Here is a 17458-nt window from a genome sequence, read left to right on the forward strand (position 1 = left end):
TTGGGCTCCAGTCCCTACACAGATGAGGAGGAGCAGGAGAAAATATGAGACTTGGAGTGCTGCACAGGTCCCGCATCACCACAAAGGCAGCAGTAGCATTAAAGGGAGGAGGACAAAAACATCCTAGAAAAGCTTTTCCATGAAAAATCATGAAATTATATGTCAAACAACCTATAAAACATCTCAGGAAGAGGCTAAATAACAAGATTTTCTTGTCACCCTCCCTTCCTCTTTGTGTCCGCTCTTACTCCAGAGTGACCTTACTGAAACAGCACAAGAGCAGCTGAACTCCACCTAACTCAGGCTAAGGATAACTTATCTCCCTTCTACACTGTTCCCATGTCTTTGTTCGACCTGTGCCGTGCTTGTCTCATACACTCTAATCCCTGCTCTGTCCCACAGCGGGAGTGAGTAGAGGAAGGAGAAATGCCAACCTGCTCCTCGATGAGCAGAACGTGCCCACTATGAGGGCGAACACGATGCCTTTTCCTGCTCACTGGACTTGGCAAGCAGAGGAAAAGCTGTCACTTGCGTGTCACTGCCCTGATTTCCAAAGGGGAAGAAGTTGTAAAGGAGAATCTGATCCTCGCCATCACCAGCCCTGCAATGTAACTGAACTTTAGCAGAATATTTGCTGGGTTATGTAATAGAGATGGATTACAACAGCCTGCCACATGGTTGAAAACTGCAGTTTTAACCCCCGGACAGACTGCACTGTGATAGGTAAAGATAAGCAAGTCATGGGGATGCGAGAATAGTCCAGCTCACTCAGACCTCTAAAACACATCTTGGAGGTCCATCTGATGGAATTGCTCCAAATATCTGAGGCCACTTTTCTTTCTGACCTACCTGCCTGTGAACGACCTTTCTGTCTTTCTCCTCACCTCTCCTCCCCAGTCGTCCCAGAGGGCTTCCTCCCGTTCCCCAGCTGCCTTTTTCTCAGGCTTCCCACCCTTCCTGGCTGCTGAGGACCCCTTGGAGGCATTCCCTTGTCTGCAGTGTCATCCTCCCTTTGTGCCCTTGCCACCACTCCTGCAACTGCAGGTATTGTTAAGATGTTTCCTCAATTCAGAGAACAAAAACATGGTAGTGTGGCCTGCAGGGCACTGCAAGACCGAGGCACCAGCCCTACTCTAGTCATTAACCCCAAACCACCACGTCTTCCCTACCGCTTTTTTCAGGTTTATCACCGTCGGGATGAACCCGTCACACTCAGCGGGGACAGGCAGAGTGGCACCTTCCCTGTCCAGCACAGCCATACTGAAGTCTCTCTACATCTGGCTGGCTGTTGTTTAGGCACTGCTTAAAAACGGGAGAAGCTGATCATTGTAGCTAATTAAGTGAGGCAGGGAGACACAAGGAATGTTTTGAACAGAAGAGAAAACAAACAAAGCCCTGGCGAAGGCTCAAAGGCGAGGCAGGCTGGCTGCCGTTTTCCGCCCGGCACACGGAGAAGCTCACGAAGGCTTGCAGGAACGCGGGCAAAGGGAGTTTGCTTTGGGAAGCCCTGGCCACGAGCGGCTCACATGATGCGAGGCGGGGTTTGGGGCCAAAATCGCCCCACCCCGGGGACCGGGGCCCATGAATGACCCGAAGCACCTCATTCATCACAGCGGGGACGGCTGTCGGCGGTGAGACAGGGACGGAGAGCTGCCCGCAGCACCCAGGTAGGCGCTGGCTTTTCTCCTCGCCATTGTGCAGGGCTCCGGTGCCCTCTGAGGATGCAGCTCCTTGCTCCTCCGAGCACACATTGCATCCAGCGCTTCCACCTGTGCCTTACATCTCTTCGCTTTCGTTTCCCCCAGCCTCTGGGGCTGGACGCGTGCTAAGATGATAAGCTGGTTTTATTTTCCTTCTCCTGCCACTGCTGTTATGACAAATGGCGGAAAGTCAGATCCCCCCCATCCCAACAGAGCAACCTACGTGCTGCTGTGGCATGTATGTTTGCTTTCTTTACAAATGTCTGCAAAATAGAGTGGCAAGGAGCTTCTTGAAATGGTTATGAATCATTGGACTTAACTGGCACCCACCCAGGCCCCCAGATGGGAGAAGAGGAGCTTTTTCTAAGCCCTTCCCACATTCTTGTGCAAATAGAAGGGATGAATGATCACCAGCCCCAGTGCCAGACAGTTTTCTGGGCCAAATTCACACACGAGTCGAAGGAAGCCAAGGGGAAGTGAAACTGGTGTAGCTCTCCCTTCCTTCCGCTCATCGCAATGACTATATTTCACATGCTCAAATCCTTCTGGGATTGCTTAGACTGACTCTGTGTAATTATTTTCATCCTTGGATTAAGCATGCCAAATATGTAAGCTGGATCTCAGCTTGCTGAGATCTTATTTTACACCATATTTTGTCCCTCTGGCATATACATTACACAGCAGCAGATTGGATTTAAGTAGTTTTTTCAGAATAAAAGTCTGTCCTTGCTTGAGGGTGTCAATTCTCTAGTAGTTTGTGCCGCTCATCATGTATGGGTACTTCCAAGGACCATGGAAAAGTCCTAATCCAGGCATCTGCCCACGCTGGCTCTCAGCAAACAGCCTGACACCCTCCAGGCTTGGAGCACGCACAGCTCACGCAGCCTGCAGGTTACAGGAAAGGTGTGACTTAGTGCATAAGTTGTAACTGCAACCTCATTCCTGCCAGCTGCACTCCGTCCTTCATTGCTTGTGATCGCTGATGAGATGTGCAGAGCTTTAAACTTCACGGGTGAGCCTAAACCTGGGGGACATCCTTATTCTCAAATTAAATAGAAAGAATGCTGATTTAAACTAAAGATAAAAGGATACAAAGGCTGTGGGATCCCCAGAAAGGAGCAAAGGGTTCGAAATCATCTTTCATCTGCCTTGTCAGATGTGTAGGTATAGGAGAAGAGGTGGACTTGCAGTGAATTGTGCTGTGGACAGTCCTGTGGTCCGTCCTGCGTGGAGTCACACACTATTTAGGCATTATGAAATGCATGACATGTTCCATCTGCCACAGGGTCAGGGTCAACAGGTGCAGTCAAAATTAGCAATATTTTTGATGTGCACCACCTTGCTTTCTACTGGCAGAGAGCCACCTAAAAGCGGAAAGCTCCCATGGCTGAAAATTATTTGCTGAGCAGCTTTGATGAGCAGCCATAGATTTCCATGCTTTCCAGGGAAATAACAGTAGTTTTGATAGCTCCAGCTGTGGCTCCTCTGTACTTTGGTCTGTCTTAATTTGTGCTATGAGCACTCATGGTCTAAAATGGAATTGCGTTGTTTGACCATCATGAGATTTTACAGTCCAATTTCTACACTTACTATTAATACGTGTTCAAAATCTTCATTCAGACTCTTCTCTATAAAGTTGTGTGCTAGACAATTTGTGGAAATGCAAGTGTTGTGGACAGAAAATGCATGAGGAGCTAATCTTAGCCACACACCTGAGAGGACTGTTTCCCACCAGACCCAGCTCTCCTCGACTTCTTCCCTCTTTGCTCCACACAATAAATTCCAGCTTCTTCTGCACTCCAAGGGCTCAGGAGGTTTCCACCTTGCTCCTCACTCAGTCCAGGTGAAGATGTGCTCTTCTCAGCCAATCCTTATGTAGGTCCCACCTGCATCTACTCCTCATCTCTCCAGCAGCTGTTGCAGTGATGTCTGCCATGGCTTTTGTCCACTGTCTCCTCTCTCCAGCTCAGCAATCTGCAGGATTGTTCCCAAGCAGGGGCTGACTTGCTGCCAACCCGTTCTGCCCCAGGAGATGGGCGTTCTCTGCAGGGACATGTTCTGGCCAGAATCAGAGAATTTTTAAGTGGGAAAAAAAAAAAAGAAAAAAAGAAAGAAAGAAAAAAAAAGAAACAGGCCCATTGCGCTAAGGTAGATAGGTAAGAGAATCTTACAGTGGCCGGGAAGGAAAGGCTGCATCAGGCTGCTGTGTATCACGGTGCTGTTATCAGGAGCACATACTCCAGCATTGTCACCATCACTACTCTCCTGCTCTGCCTGTTGCCTGGTCAGTTTGGTTTTCATAAAATGTCTGTTTCTTAAAATTCATGGGTTGTTTGGCTATTAAGGCTCTAGGTAACTTCTGGCAGGGTGACTTTTCCCTTTTTGCATATCACTGGGTGATGACAGTGGGCCTATGCTGCTGATTCCCAAACCTGTTCTGCTTTGTAGACACCCCAAGGGCTGTTCTGCAGCACTGCTCTGTTATAACTTGTTCTGTCGCTAGAAGTCAAAGGCTCCCCTGGATTAAAAAAATGTAAACTAAGAAAATGAGAAATTAACGCTGTACCTGAATCTAATCTCTTTTCTAAGCTGTCTTGTAAGATCTCCCAAAGGCTTCTCTTCCATGCAGTTGCCCAAGACCATTTCAGCCATGGTCTTGCTCTTCCATCTCACAGCCCTTGATCCCCCTCCCTTCAAGTTTACAGACATGTTGGGTGGGTGCAATGAAGTGCAAGTAAATCTTCAAAGCTGTCATTGGCACCTCCTTCCTCCAAATCAGCATAGAGTTAGATCTGCAGCTCTGCTGAGATTTAGGCATTTGTGAGACTGTAAATAAAACATTGTTCAAACTTGTCTTCAAAATCCATGGTTGCCTGGATTCGCTGATTTTGCACTAGGCTCCTGCTCCTTTTTAACAATGAATTGACTGCTCTGTCTCATATCTTCCTGGATAGCGTGACTCACATTAGGAACCTCCTTATGGGTTTCTAATAACCTGATTACCGAGTGTACACATGCAGCATCTTTTTGATGGTCTCTGAGCTTGCAAGATGTGGCTAGATTTTCACAGAGACCACACGTGATATGATAATAAAGCTGGCTAATTGGGCATTCGGGATGTTTCACTCCTTCGATCCTTGCCAGTTCTGAATTTTCAGGTAGTTGACTTCCCATTGCCTCCAAAGGGTTCTGGGGAGAAGATCCGTCTGCCATCAGGGAGGGCTGAAGGGCACGAGGGAACAGAGCAGGAGGACCAAGTCTCACGGAGGCTCTGTGTGCTGTTTTTACTCGTGCATTTTTCAGGACTGAGAGGGAGACAAATGTTGCTGTGAATGAGCTAAATTATTAGCCCCTGGTGCAGGACTTACTTCAACAGCACCACCGACCTACACCCAGTGAGGCCCATTTTCCACACAGCATGAATCACTCGCTCATTTTTTTGTGCTCGCTAGTTTCGCATTTTAATTTTCCATTCCTCTGGCTTTCCTCATGCGGATGAATAATGGACCATTTATAATACATTAACAATATCAGAGCATACGATTATGGCTTCAGTCAGCGTAATCCCTTCAGACGGCTCGCAGAGCAGGAACACACTTCTTTTGTCGGGGCAGATAAAACACCATGTCGTGTGAAGCCACATCCTATTTCCACCCAGCCAGCAGAAGGGGATGCCAGCCTGGCAGCTTGTCTCCTCTGCCACTCGAAATAGCTCTCAGGAGCTGAGTCATGAAGCAGAGCCCAGAATAACGGGTGGTTTCGTGAACCGAGGGACAATCATCAGCTGTGCTAACAATTACAGATGGAAATGGGCTTCAGGCAGCAGGCGCTGAGCCCTTCTATTGCTGTAAGTAAATGCCTGGGTAAACTTTCGTTGAATCCAAATAAATAAGGCAGCATCACTGGGCTCTGTCGGTGCTGCGTTAGGGGCTGAGGCTGCTCCTGCTGCACCCGTTGTGGTGACCCAGTTGTGCTTTGTGCACAGGCAGCCCCGGGGACTGAGCCCCCGCTGCTTTGCCTGAGGGACCTGTGCTGGATGCAGGCACATTCAGCATCCTTATCTTGTGTGGATGCTGCTTGAAGGCTGACGTGCCTCTCTCCATGCATCCAAAGACCTTCATTAAGGAATGACAGATCAGACTTAAGCACAGGACCGATGCTAATTACAGTTCGGCCCTTCTATTTCCTTATCGCACACCTTCCTCTGTTGTCTATTTGCTGAATATTTGGAAAACAATAGTTTCCTGAAACCAGGATTTGGAGTTTGGAAATCTATAGGGTGAGAACCTCTCCATGTACAGGATGCTATCAGCAGAGGATGAATCGTGTTGATTTAGCATGAAGTGGAAACAGAGCTGCTGGTTCCCCGAGTCACCCCCACCGCTCACAAACCCAGCCAGGGAGCATGCGGGGCTGCTCCGTGCAGGATGCTGCAGCTGCCAGCAGGGCCACAGGCGCCTGTTTTAGTTCCTTGAGCAAGAACATAGCAGTGGCTGAAAAATACATTTAAAAAAAATCCCCCAATAATTTCTGTCTCACCTTTTTATGCATAGGAGTACTCATTTTAAGTAAAAAAACTTTTAAGAAGACATTTTCATGTTTTAAAGAAAGGTGTTTAAACAAAGCGACCATGTAATTAAGCTGACTCAACACAATGTAGAAGACAGCAAAGCAACATCCCCTCTCCCTTCTTTTTTGCTGTTCTATTTTTTCACTGGCCAACCTAGGTATCTCTTGGCATTCTTTTAATTAATACAATAATTTTAGATAAATAACAAATTGAAGAAAAAATATATAGAAAAAGATAAGCTATCAGTACTTTTTGATTTGGTTTTCCATATATTTTAATGAACATTTTGGAAAAATCATTAAAAATCAATTATCCTCCTATTCCCCAAATAATTAGAAATATATATATATTTTAATTTAAAAAATAAAACAATTTTCTTCACAAGTAAAGAAATACCAGAAAAATGAGCACTCGTGTGAGATGGCAGTTGGTGGAAGGGCCCGGCTCACTGCTGGCCACTCCTGGTTTGCAAGCTCCCGGAGAAAGTGCTCTTCGCTTCCTGTCTCTGGGCCATCTCAGGCTTTGCAGCCTTTCTTCTTAGTCTATGTTCACTCTGTTTGCATCAGAAAATGAGAGCACTTCTGCTGCCTAAGCTCTGCAATATATATATAAATTCTTCTAAAACACTGCGAGTTATTTGCTCTCATTTTGGCAATTCGTAGCTAGGGACAAATGCAGCCAGAACCAACAGCCCTGCGTGCTGTGCAGGGCTGAACTGTAACTTTGTTTGCCATTAGCATCGTTATCAAATTAGGGGGAATTAATTATTGCACATAAGGTTTGTTTGTTTAAGCAAGTGCTTGGCAGCTGAACTCAAAGGCACCAGTGCAGTGGTGGGGAAAGGTTTTCACAGCATATCAGCAGTACCAGGGCTGCTTTATGTAGCGTACAGCCCCAGGGAGGAGGATGCCTTTCAGAGGGGAACCCTTCAACAGCTTCAGCGACACTGAATGTGGAGTAAAAAGGCCTGGAGCTACAAAGCACCAGGATGCTAAGAGGAATTGAATGCCTTTAATGCCCAAAGAGTTGACCGCAAACTTGCGGGAGCTAAGAAACACAGGGGGTGAAGCCATCAGGGAACCAGCAGCCTTGTCCTTGTGCCCTCCTGGCTTCCACATCCCACAGGTTTCCCTTCTGGGGCACCTGCAAGCCAGTTCAGCTGAAAAAAGATGAAGTAGTGGTGTCAGATAAGTTTGCAAGTTACCTGATTTTATTTACCCTTCCGCCTTTTCCCCCTATGAGGGAATTCTGTCTCCACCAGGGATGTTACTGGAATTATTTTGTTTAGCAGCAGAAATTCCGTGGGCCTGCCCAAGACCCGCGTACGATGGGATGTAGGGCTTTGAGGTGAATTTTCTGCTTTTTGGAAAATCATCTTCATCTCCGTAAGAAAGCAGGAGACCTTGTAGCCTCACAATGAATTAGCCAAATGAATTTCCATCTCCCGCGGATGTTGTTTACGCAGCGTAAGCCAGCGCAGCGCAGTGAGTGGTTTATTTAAAACAAGGCCCTCTAACGCTTGGATCTGCCCCATCACTCGACTTAACAAGCAGACACTTGATACCGGCTAAGCGGCTCACTTCATCGAGAAGTAAATCCCGCCACGCTGCCAACCTCCAACCTCGAACAGTGTCCCCATTGTCACCGCTGACTCCCTCCTCTGTCGCAGCCGACGACGCGCACCGCAGCATGGCACCGCGGCAGCGCTGACCCTCGTTTTCCACAGAGGTTGGTGCCAGCCACTGGCACACTGCAGCCCCCTGTGTCCATTAAACCCTCATTCAACACCGGCAGCGGCAAGGCGAAATGGCCTGGAGGTGGACAGATTGTGTTATTAAGAAGGGAGCTGGCGCTGGGCAGTTTGAGGCAGTTTCTCCTGGTTTTGCCATTCACCTGGGCATCCTCAGGGCCAGCTCATGTCCACAGATCGGGGCATGAAGTTGGGCACAAGTGATCCAAGAAGAGACAGGATCTGTGCAAGCACCTGGGTTAAAACAATCTCAGAAAGAATTAACGGGAAGAAACGTGCCACCCCACACACAGCCCTTCCCAAGCAAGATGAAAGGGGCACCACAGGACCCTTAGTGGACATTTTCACCCCTCCAGCACCTAGGGCATGCTTCATGGGGAGCCCACAGCCGGGGGGGATTGTTCCAGTCCAGCTCCCAGTTACTGCTTTATCTGCTCCACTTCAGCAAATGTACTCATCCGTGGTTGCTCGCTAAATGCCATGGAAACCCCAGGGCACACAATGAGATCATTTGGCAGTCCTGTTTTATTTTAAGATTTTTTTTTTATTTAAGCACTTTTTTAAGGCTTAGGAAAAAAAAAGAAAAACAAAAAGAAAAAAAAAACACAAGGGAGAATTCGCTCAGAATCATTTCCACAGCTGCAAACAGCCTTTGTCATAAGTCCTGACCATACAACCCCCAACAAAAAGTGAGTTTATACCCTTCAATAGAGTGCCTGGTAAAAATGAAAGGAGCCAAAAACAGCATAGTGAAGCAACCAAAATGTGTTTTGTTACAACAGCTGAAATTTTTGCTTTTCCAATAGCATGTGAACTATCGCATGAAATGTTTACACTTTATTTTTATCAGTGTCTGCTTCTTACTCCAGATCTAGAAACATCAGTGCAACCTCCTTTTAACTTCCAATCTGATAGAAAAAGGTGTCTTGATTGAATAAAACAAATGTCCCACAAAGATTTTTTAGTACCTTTCTCTTCAGAAATACCTGACTCAGTACATTGTCACTTGAAAATACAGAACTTGTTAATGTTGTATTTACAGTTTGGCAGGTTTTAGTCCCTCTCCCCTTATTTCTGAGCTGAAGAAAAATGACCAATTTAAGCTGGTGATAAAAGAAAAGGGCTTAAGGCAGTCTAATGACATTGCAGAAAAAGAAATAATTCATTTTAAATCATTCCTTTTTCAGATTCTTGAGCATTGCCACCTGGTGCAATCAGGTTATTTGTAGGTAATAACACCTCTCTCTCCAGCTAGTAAAGATGCTTTTGTTCGCATGTTGTCAGCTGTTTGTCACTAATTTTCACTTTTCAGGGACACTCCTGGTTCTGCCTTCTGTCCGATATTGCAAGTTTCAAAATAGTAAAATAATAAAGACCCAGGGTCAGCCAGTTCTGAACCCTGGTTGAGAGGGGAATTAAACGCAATGGAGAGGAGGGAATGAGATGGCTGGGGGGAACACAGAGTAAATATTAACCTTTAATTAAAACCCTCCACAGCATGCAGTCTGGAGACAGATCTCCACTGGTAGAGAGGAACGCGGTCTGTTGGGTGACCCACCAGCCCAGGCTGGGCGAGGAGCTCTGCAGGGGACGGCTCTGCTCCGTTCCATATGAGCAAACACGCAGCTGATGGGGGCAGGAAGGCAGCAAATCCACAAGGACCATGGTTTTCGTCAATTCCTGCACAGGCCTTGCTAATTATAGCAGTTTTTCCCCCAGGTCCATGGCTGCATTGGCCCTTGGTGTGCTTGGCTCCTTTTTTCTGGTTCGTTCTGTCCAGGCTATTTTGGCTGCACAAGGTCAATGTCAGCACTGTCAGGGCCGATGGAAATGCATTTGGAGGACAAAGGGAGATGGAGCATATGCCTCAGGACAAAGTAAAAGAAGTCCAAAGTGAATTGGTTTCCTTTTTTTTCTCCTCCTGTTCATGAAAGGATTGGTCTTGGAAATGTCTCATTTTGTTTCATTTCTAAATAATGCTTTCTTTGTTGGTGGTGAGGTTTTTTATTTATGCTGGTTGCAGATCAGCATTTTTATTTAGCTTTTTTATTTTTTTTCTAATAAGCAAGAATATTAACCACTAAAGTGAAAAAATGTGTATTTAGGAATCCCAGAAGAGTACATTTGACTTTCTGAAAATGCACAATTCTTCTTCTTCTTCTTTTTTTTTTTTTTTCTTTTTTTGGCCTTTAGCCCAAATTTGGCTTTTCCTTCTCCCTCACTAGATACTGTGGAGTTCACATTTGTTTATCTTCACAAAGGAGAAACCTATCACTACACGAAATGGTAAAGTTTCCAGCTTGCTGTCAGTGCAACATGCGGGTAGTGCTGGTAGAGCCCACCAAGAGCAGGTAGACACTGAAGCCTCTTTTAAGCAAATTCTGGGATGAAAAGGACGTAAAGAACACAAGACCAACCTGTTTGGAGGACAGATTCCAGTTAGGTTACAAAATATGTGAATGACACCCATTCACTTTTTTGGGGGGCGGAATTCATTTGAATTGACCAGCTTCAGAATGAGGCCTTTGAGTCCAACTCTAAGGCTTCTTAAAAGAGGCAGTGATGAAACCTCATTTCCATACCTGGCTCTCTTTCAGTTTTTGAGGTTATATGCCCACCTGCAGCTAGATGAGTTTTATGCAAAGAAGTGTTGAAGCAAATCAATCAAATTAATAGCTTATGTATCGCAGAAGAGAAGAAATTCAGAGGAAGTCTGTGTGGCTAGCTAACATTCCTTTTTAGTTCAAACTACAAGACTATAAAATATATAAATTTCTTTGTCTTAACAAAATGTAGAGTTATGGGAGACAAAGCATAGGAGATGTCTGCAAATTGGTGACAGATGCGATATTTATCTTCCTCTGGGATTGATCTGAGAGTTGGTGGCCAGATCCCTCCACAGCTGGCTATTCATTCCTCTTATGGCTGGTCTGACATTCGCTTCCATCTGCTCCTCTACACCTTCTGTTTATGCTGAGCTTGGTTTTCCTTTCTTTTTTCTTTCTTTGGTGCTTCTTCCTTCTGGCAGCCCATTTCTCTTTAAGCCTGAAGTCCACAATTTTTTAGCTTATTTCTGAGTTGGGCTGACAAGATCGCTTCCAGTAGCTGATCTCTGTCACCCAGTCTTATCTGCATGTGGAAATTTGTGACTTTTCCCCCAAATCTCTAAATATTTACAATTGTTAAAAAGGAAAAATAATAGAAATGGTCAGCCTTACATCCTCCACAATAAAGTACATGAATTTGTGTTTCAGAGCATGCTTTACTAAAGTCTCATCAAACATTTCATCTCCCTCTCTTTGGACCAAAGAAAACAGAATAAAATTCCTGTTGTTTTTCCTCTTTTTTTTTTTTCTCAATTACTAGTAAAGCAGCACACCCTTATGCACAGGCCTAATACCAGTCTATTCACAGGTCAGGATGTCAATAACAATAATAACAGCAAGCTTGTGTCATTCCATTGTGTACTCTTAGCCTTACCTCTGAACCGAGGAAAGAAAACAAAGTTTTAATACAGGGAGCTGGGAAAGGGTGGGAGAGGTGAAACAGAGAAATGCAAGATATAATCCTACTGTCTGGCAAGGCAATAGAGCTGAGAGGAACTTTCAATATTGCCTCACCAAACTCAGAGAGTTTCTTAATATTTAGATATCTGTCAAGAAGAGGAAACAAGAAGGGTTACCTGGAGTATACCCACTGAATTAGTCAGCTCTGTTGTCCTGGAATCATTTGGAGAATTGCAAATAACCATCTAGGTGTAGTATTTTTAATAGCTTAGTAGATGATGATTTTTAATAGCTTAGATGATATGGTTTAGTGGAGGTCTTGTTAGTGTTAGGAGGTTGGTCTTGTTAGAGGTTGGACTAGATGATCTTGGAAGTCTCTTCCAACCTAGACGATTCTGTGATTCTGTGATTCTGTGATTTGATAAACATTGTGCTATCCCACTGATTTTTTTAAAGATAAATCAAGTGAGTATCGTGCATTCATGTCAGGCAAATAGTGTTAAAGTACTTTGATAGTCACAGAACTCTACCAAATGGATCTTCAATTGATTGGCAAGAGGGAAGATTTTAGGCTTCGAGTTATGTGGGTATACATCTCCCCTATATCAGCTGCACTCAGCAGTTATAGCAGCGTGGCACTGCTCAGATGTCAGGGCTTATGCATTCAGTTCTGAGCTAAAACTGGAAAAAAGCCAGGGACAATGAATGTAGATTTCCCAATACCTTAAAAAAGAACATAATAACTTCTTCCACATTTACGGAAAAAATAGTTGGCTTCCCTCAATTTAGCCATGGGTTTGTCTCATGCGGGCTTTAAAAATTCTGGAAAGATCGAAGCAACACCCATCAATATATTCAGCAAAGTGTTTAAATAAGGCATAGGTTGAGAACAGAGCACACTGCTGCCATTACACAGGGTCTGCGCCTGGCTGGAGTGCTGCTGGTCACAGTGCCGGTTCTCGAGGTGGCAGCCAGATTTCTGCATCCAAACGGGCTGTCTCTGCATGGAACCGTGGTGTCAGGCTGGGCTCCTTGTTTTGCACATCTGTTTCTAAAAATACTTATTGTTTGTCAGGATGATGTTGAAAGATAGTTCAGAAAGGCTGAACCTCGGTGTAGTCCCAAGAACTGAGAATAGAAATGGGGATGGCTGCAGAGCAAGCCAAAATAATGATCTAAGCATTGGAGACACCTTGATCCATTCCCCACCTGACACAGTTTTGCTGCCTTTCCTGCTGCCGGCTGCAGCTCAGGAGGCCTCCAGTCCTCTGTCATGAGTGTGGGTGCCACCCTCACAAGAAGAAACTGTTTGTGTAGTGGGTAGTGAACTGGGCAGTGCCTCACATAATATTTGTATTAATTATACATGATTATATATACTATATACAATTGCATATTGTAAATTATACTTTATATATGATATAATTGTGTAATTGATATGCACATTATAGGAGGCACTATTCACAGGCAGACAAATTGTGTATATTAATTAGGTATAATTATATGTAGTATTTATTAATTATACTATATATGTGACTTATAAAATTAATATATAATTAGATAGAATAGTCTCCATTACTTACACAAAATTCATTCCAGAGTTGGCTTTAATACAAATACTGTTGTTCTGTTAAGACCCACTTTTGCAAAGCGCCTGCGTTAAGCACACACCCAGGATGGAAGCAGAACCATACCCTCAGATTTCACTGCCAAATTTCCACATGCCCGCTGTAGAAACAGGGTGCTCCCATTCTGAAATTGGGTCCTAATACAGGGAATCCACAGAATTTGAGAGCCTGGAACATACCCAGAGCCCATAGCAGAGAAATCCCCAGCACATCTGCCGTGTCATGGTGGGATGCTGTTGTGTGGACACAGGGGTCCCTTTGGCTGGCCTGGATTTTACCTGCTCATGTTCTGCTCTGGTGCATTGGCAAAGCAGCTGGAGCAATTGCGGGGCACTCCCAGGGCTGCTTGTGTGCCGTTTGTGTTTTGCACCCTCGCTCACCTCTCACCTGTCTGACAGCATGCAAACAAGCAGGCAAATGCTTTTGCAAAACAAGGAAGCCCGGACTGAGGTCTCTTGCTGTGATTTTTTTTGAAACGTCAGGGAAGAGGGATCAGAGGACCGGAGGCATTCCTCAGGGAGGGAAGAATTGGCTGTATTATGAATTTCTTTCCTTAGCGGGGGGTGGAGAAATAGCGACAGGTGAGAGGAGGGGCCGTGAGTTTTAGCCAAACCATTTCTGCAGGCACTAAGCAGCTTTCTCCTTGTGTTGGTATCAGGACATGCTGCAAAGGCAGTGCTAAGCTGCCAGCCACCATAGCGCTTAACGTGGTGCAAGGTCTGTCAGCGCAGAGTTCAGGCTTTTTTGGAAAGAATCAAGCTGTTGGCAAAAAGTGACACCAAAAAAAATGAACTTAAAGAGGCCACCAGAGCAGCCTCGAAACCCACTTGAACCATGCTGTTGTGACAGACTGCATCCTGTCTGCGTGCATGCTTGCCTGAGAATTTACTAATACATATAATGTTAATTGCCTGCTTATGTCCTGAAGCAGGGCTGGGAATGAATTTCAGGAAAAGAGATGTTTGTTTTGCACGGGCGCCCACATCCCATATACTTTCGGTCATGAGGAAATTGCCCCGTACCTCCACCCTGCATGTGCTCGTGCCTGCGGCTGTAGGCACCGAGCAGTGAGAAGCCACGGAGCCTGCAGAAACCCTTGCACCCCCATTCATCTGCCTCCCCCAGCATGGAAAACCCGATCAGGAACAAGCCCAGGGTCTACGCGCTGCTCCTGCCTCAGCTGAAGCTGTACAGCTGTTGCCTGAGTACAGAAAGGGATTGGATTTCATGGGCTGTGTAATCTGCGACAGCGCTCTTTGGCTTGGGGATAGCAACAAGCCTCACCCAGGCTTAGCCATCCCCTTTCTGCCCGTAGAGGAACGCCCCGGTCGACATAGAAGGAAAATTGTTTGCTGAATTTCTGCACAGCCCTCCTTCCAATTGCTGGAGAGAGAGGGGGGAGTGGGAAAGAGAGAGAGAGTTTAAGGCAGGCTCTGCACTGGTGTTCTGGGCTATTTCAACTTCAGGGCAACTTTAGAGAACTTCAGTTATTTTTGGTAAGTCTTTTTATTTATTTATTTTTTTTTTCCAAATCTCTCTCTTTCTTTCTTTTTTATCTTTGATGCAGCCTGCACAAGTTTGCAGTAGATGGGCTTTAAAAATTGCAATGGGATGTGGGTGTGTGCACTTGGTGTCCTTTGATGTAGAAGCTGGGCATTCTGCTAATAAAGTTGTAATGCTTCCTGCTGCTGTACCTAATAAGCAAAACCTGCAGATGCAGCGGGTTAAGCATTACCACTGGGGAGAAGCACGGTGAGAACTTCAGCCAAGGTGCATCCCACCTGGTGTGCAGTTTTGCCTCTTTCTTGCGTACAGTCAGGGATGAACGAATGTGTGCAGTCTGCCCAAAGTTTCTGCTCAACTTTTTTAATGCAGGGGTTTCAAACTTGGGCACGACGCCTCCCGAAGCTTTCAGAGGCATGTTGATTCTCAGTCCTATACACACCCCTCCATTCAGTAATCTCTATTCCAGATCACGCACGTTGTTTTTCTGACTTCCTCCCTCTGTATACTTAACCCATCGTATGATCTCAAACATAGGTAAACTCTTTGTAGTACAAAGAGCCATAGTTCCAATTTCTGCAACGAATTGCAAGGTGCAAACTGTTGAAGCAAAGTTGGTTTCTGATGCATGTGAGTTTTCTATGTGCTTTCCGCATAGTTATATTCAGATTTTTATAGTATCCGTGCTTCTTCAAGAGGATATAATATTGTGTGGATATCATATCTCGATAAATACCATTTGCAATATATATATTTATATCATCATAATATACTCACTTGATATTAGGATCTCTGTATGTTAGTGGTATCTGAGACTAAGATCAACCTTGAAGAATTAAATGAGAGAGATCCATAAACCTGTCAGTAGAAGTGGGATCCTGTATGTCTTCACTGCAAGGCTGCTGAGGTTAATCGACAAAACGCTGGGAAATAGGCTGGCTAAAATCTTTCTCTCCACCTGTCTAGGTTCTCTGCCCTATCTTAATAAGTTTCTGAAAACAGTAATTCAGATGATCTGAGGTAGGATTTGTATCTGTAGCCACCTGTAGAAAGACCAAAAAAAAAAAGTGTGTATTCTTAAATCTTTGAGAGAAAAGAGGAAAAGTGTTATTCACATGACAAAATACCAAAGGTCTATCCCTCTACAACAAAATAACCATTCTTACTTACAAGTTACGAAACAAGAAACACAGAAAGTTGAAAGGTGGCTCTTAAAGAGATACAGGACTTTGCTTATGATCACCTGTTGCATGCACAAGGGAAAACTTCTAAGCATTGCCTTGCTACGTGTTTTACTACAGTAAAGCAAAACTGAAAGGAATTTTGTGGATCCAAGCAAATTACAGGAAAATAAGCTTATGACAATTTATTTCCAAAATCTATCCTAACGTAGGTCAAAAGTCCAGCATGAAAATGTTTCAGATGCTTAGCAGGACAGGAAAACACATCTCAGAGTGCATTGGGTTTTATTACTTATGGTTAAAATGATGTGTGACTGGAGCTTTTAATTACAGTAAGCCTATAACAATGGAGTTAACAATAACTCTTCAACCATAAACTGAAAACTATAAATCTGTGTGAGGCCCTCAGCAGTGCTGACATGTTCCGTGATGGCTGGAGCTTTTCTGTGGAAGCATGTAGATTTGTTAGCTAAAATTGCATTTTACTATCTTTGGTGTGGCACTCTCATAAAGTAAACTCTACTATTAGATTACGAGGCTTGTGTAAATCTCCAACTCTGACTCTAGTCAAAGCTTGTAAGTAATTCATTGGGGATGGCTGCCTTCCAACCTCCTATGCAGTGAGTGTTAAAGTCTTCTCAGGCAGACAGGGCAGTGGTAACTTCTAGCACTGATTTGCCAGGGATTTGGAGATGGCGCGTGTTTTATGCTTTTAATTGTCTTGGACACTCAGTCTGCATTCACAGCTATGAGGTCAACGTGCCTCTGTTCGCTTTTGGCTGTACTTGAAGCTCATCGCTGAAACAAAATCCAACTGTCTGTAATACATGGTCAGGGGAGTAGCTGTGATCTGAGTTAACCTCCTGCTGACTTCAGTGGGTTCAGTGCCCAGAGCTCAGTGCGAGGAGGCCGGGCTGGAGGCACCCTTCTCTAGGAGCAATGCTGGGAACTTCACTGGGGCTTTCCTTATCGTTCCCGGTGTCGTAGCAGGGGTAGGACCTATGGCATTGGGACCATGCTGAGGTATCGTGTCTGTTGTAACACCACAGTTCCTTGGTGTGAAATTCTATAGTTGCACCAAGGGTTGGTTTTAATTTTCCTTCAGCTTTCTACTAGGAAGCCAGTTCATCCTATGGAAGTGTAAAACAACAAGGGATATACGTAAGGTTTTTTCTATGATCAGGAGACCTAAATAATCAGAATATAAGCTAGTTTATTACAAAGGTGTGACATCTACTGGCTTATATTCTGGATAAATATTTGGGGAAATAGATTTAATCTGTTTTCTACATCTAGCTATTGTTACATTCCAAAATGTTCCCAGCATCAGGGAGTAGAAAAATCAGGTTTCCACGTCTGGAAGAACACCTTGCCACATGTCCGAGCTCCGTGCTGCATGTTCCGTCAATCCAGACCAGCCAGATACAAAAGGCCTCCCCACCAGCCCCTCTGTACCGCCACACTAAGACTAAGCAGGGGCAGGCAGGCTTTTACTTGCGGGCACTTTACCACGTCCCTGAGTCCTTGTACACTAAAAAACTTTTCCTGACAACATCACCTTACAGCTGCTGCCTTTCCTGCTTCCCTTAGCTGCAACTAGCAATCAACCAGCAGGCGATG

General features: G+C 44.9%; 1 protein-coding gene across 1 annotated transcript in view; it reads left to right on the plus strand.

Moving 5' to 3' along the window:
* Positions 1–1570: 1570 nt before the first annotated feature.
* LOC121071368 (protein AHNAK2-like) overlaps positions 1571–17458 on the plus strand; it is a 68880-nt gene continuing 52992 nt past the window's right edge. Inside the window, 1 exon segment of the mRNA XM_040559605.1 lies at positions 1571–1667. Within this exon segment, the coding sequence (XP_040415539.1) occupies positions 1586–1667 (82 nt within the window). The 5' untranslated portion in view covers positions 1571–1585.

This window comes from Cygnus olor, chromosome 5, assembly GCF_009769625.2.
Source record: "Cygnus olor isolate bCygOlo1 chromosome 5, bCygOlo1.pri.v2, whole genome shotgun sequence".
NCBI lineage: Eukaryota > Metazoa > Chordata > Aves > Anseriformes > Anatidae > Cygnus > Cygnus olor.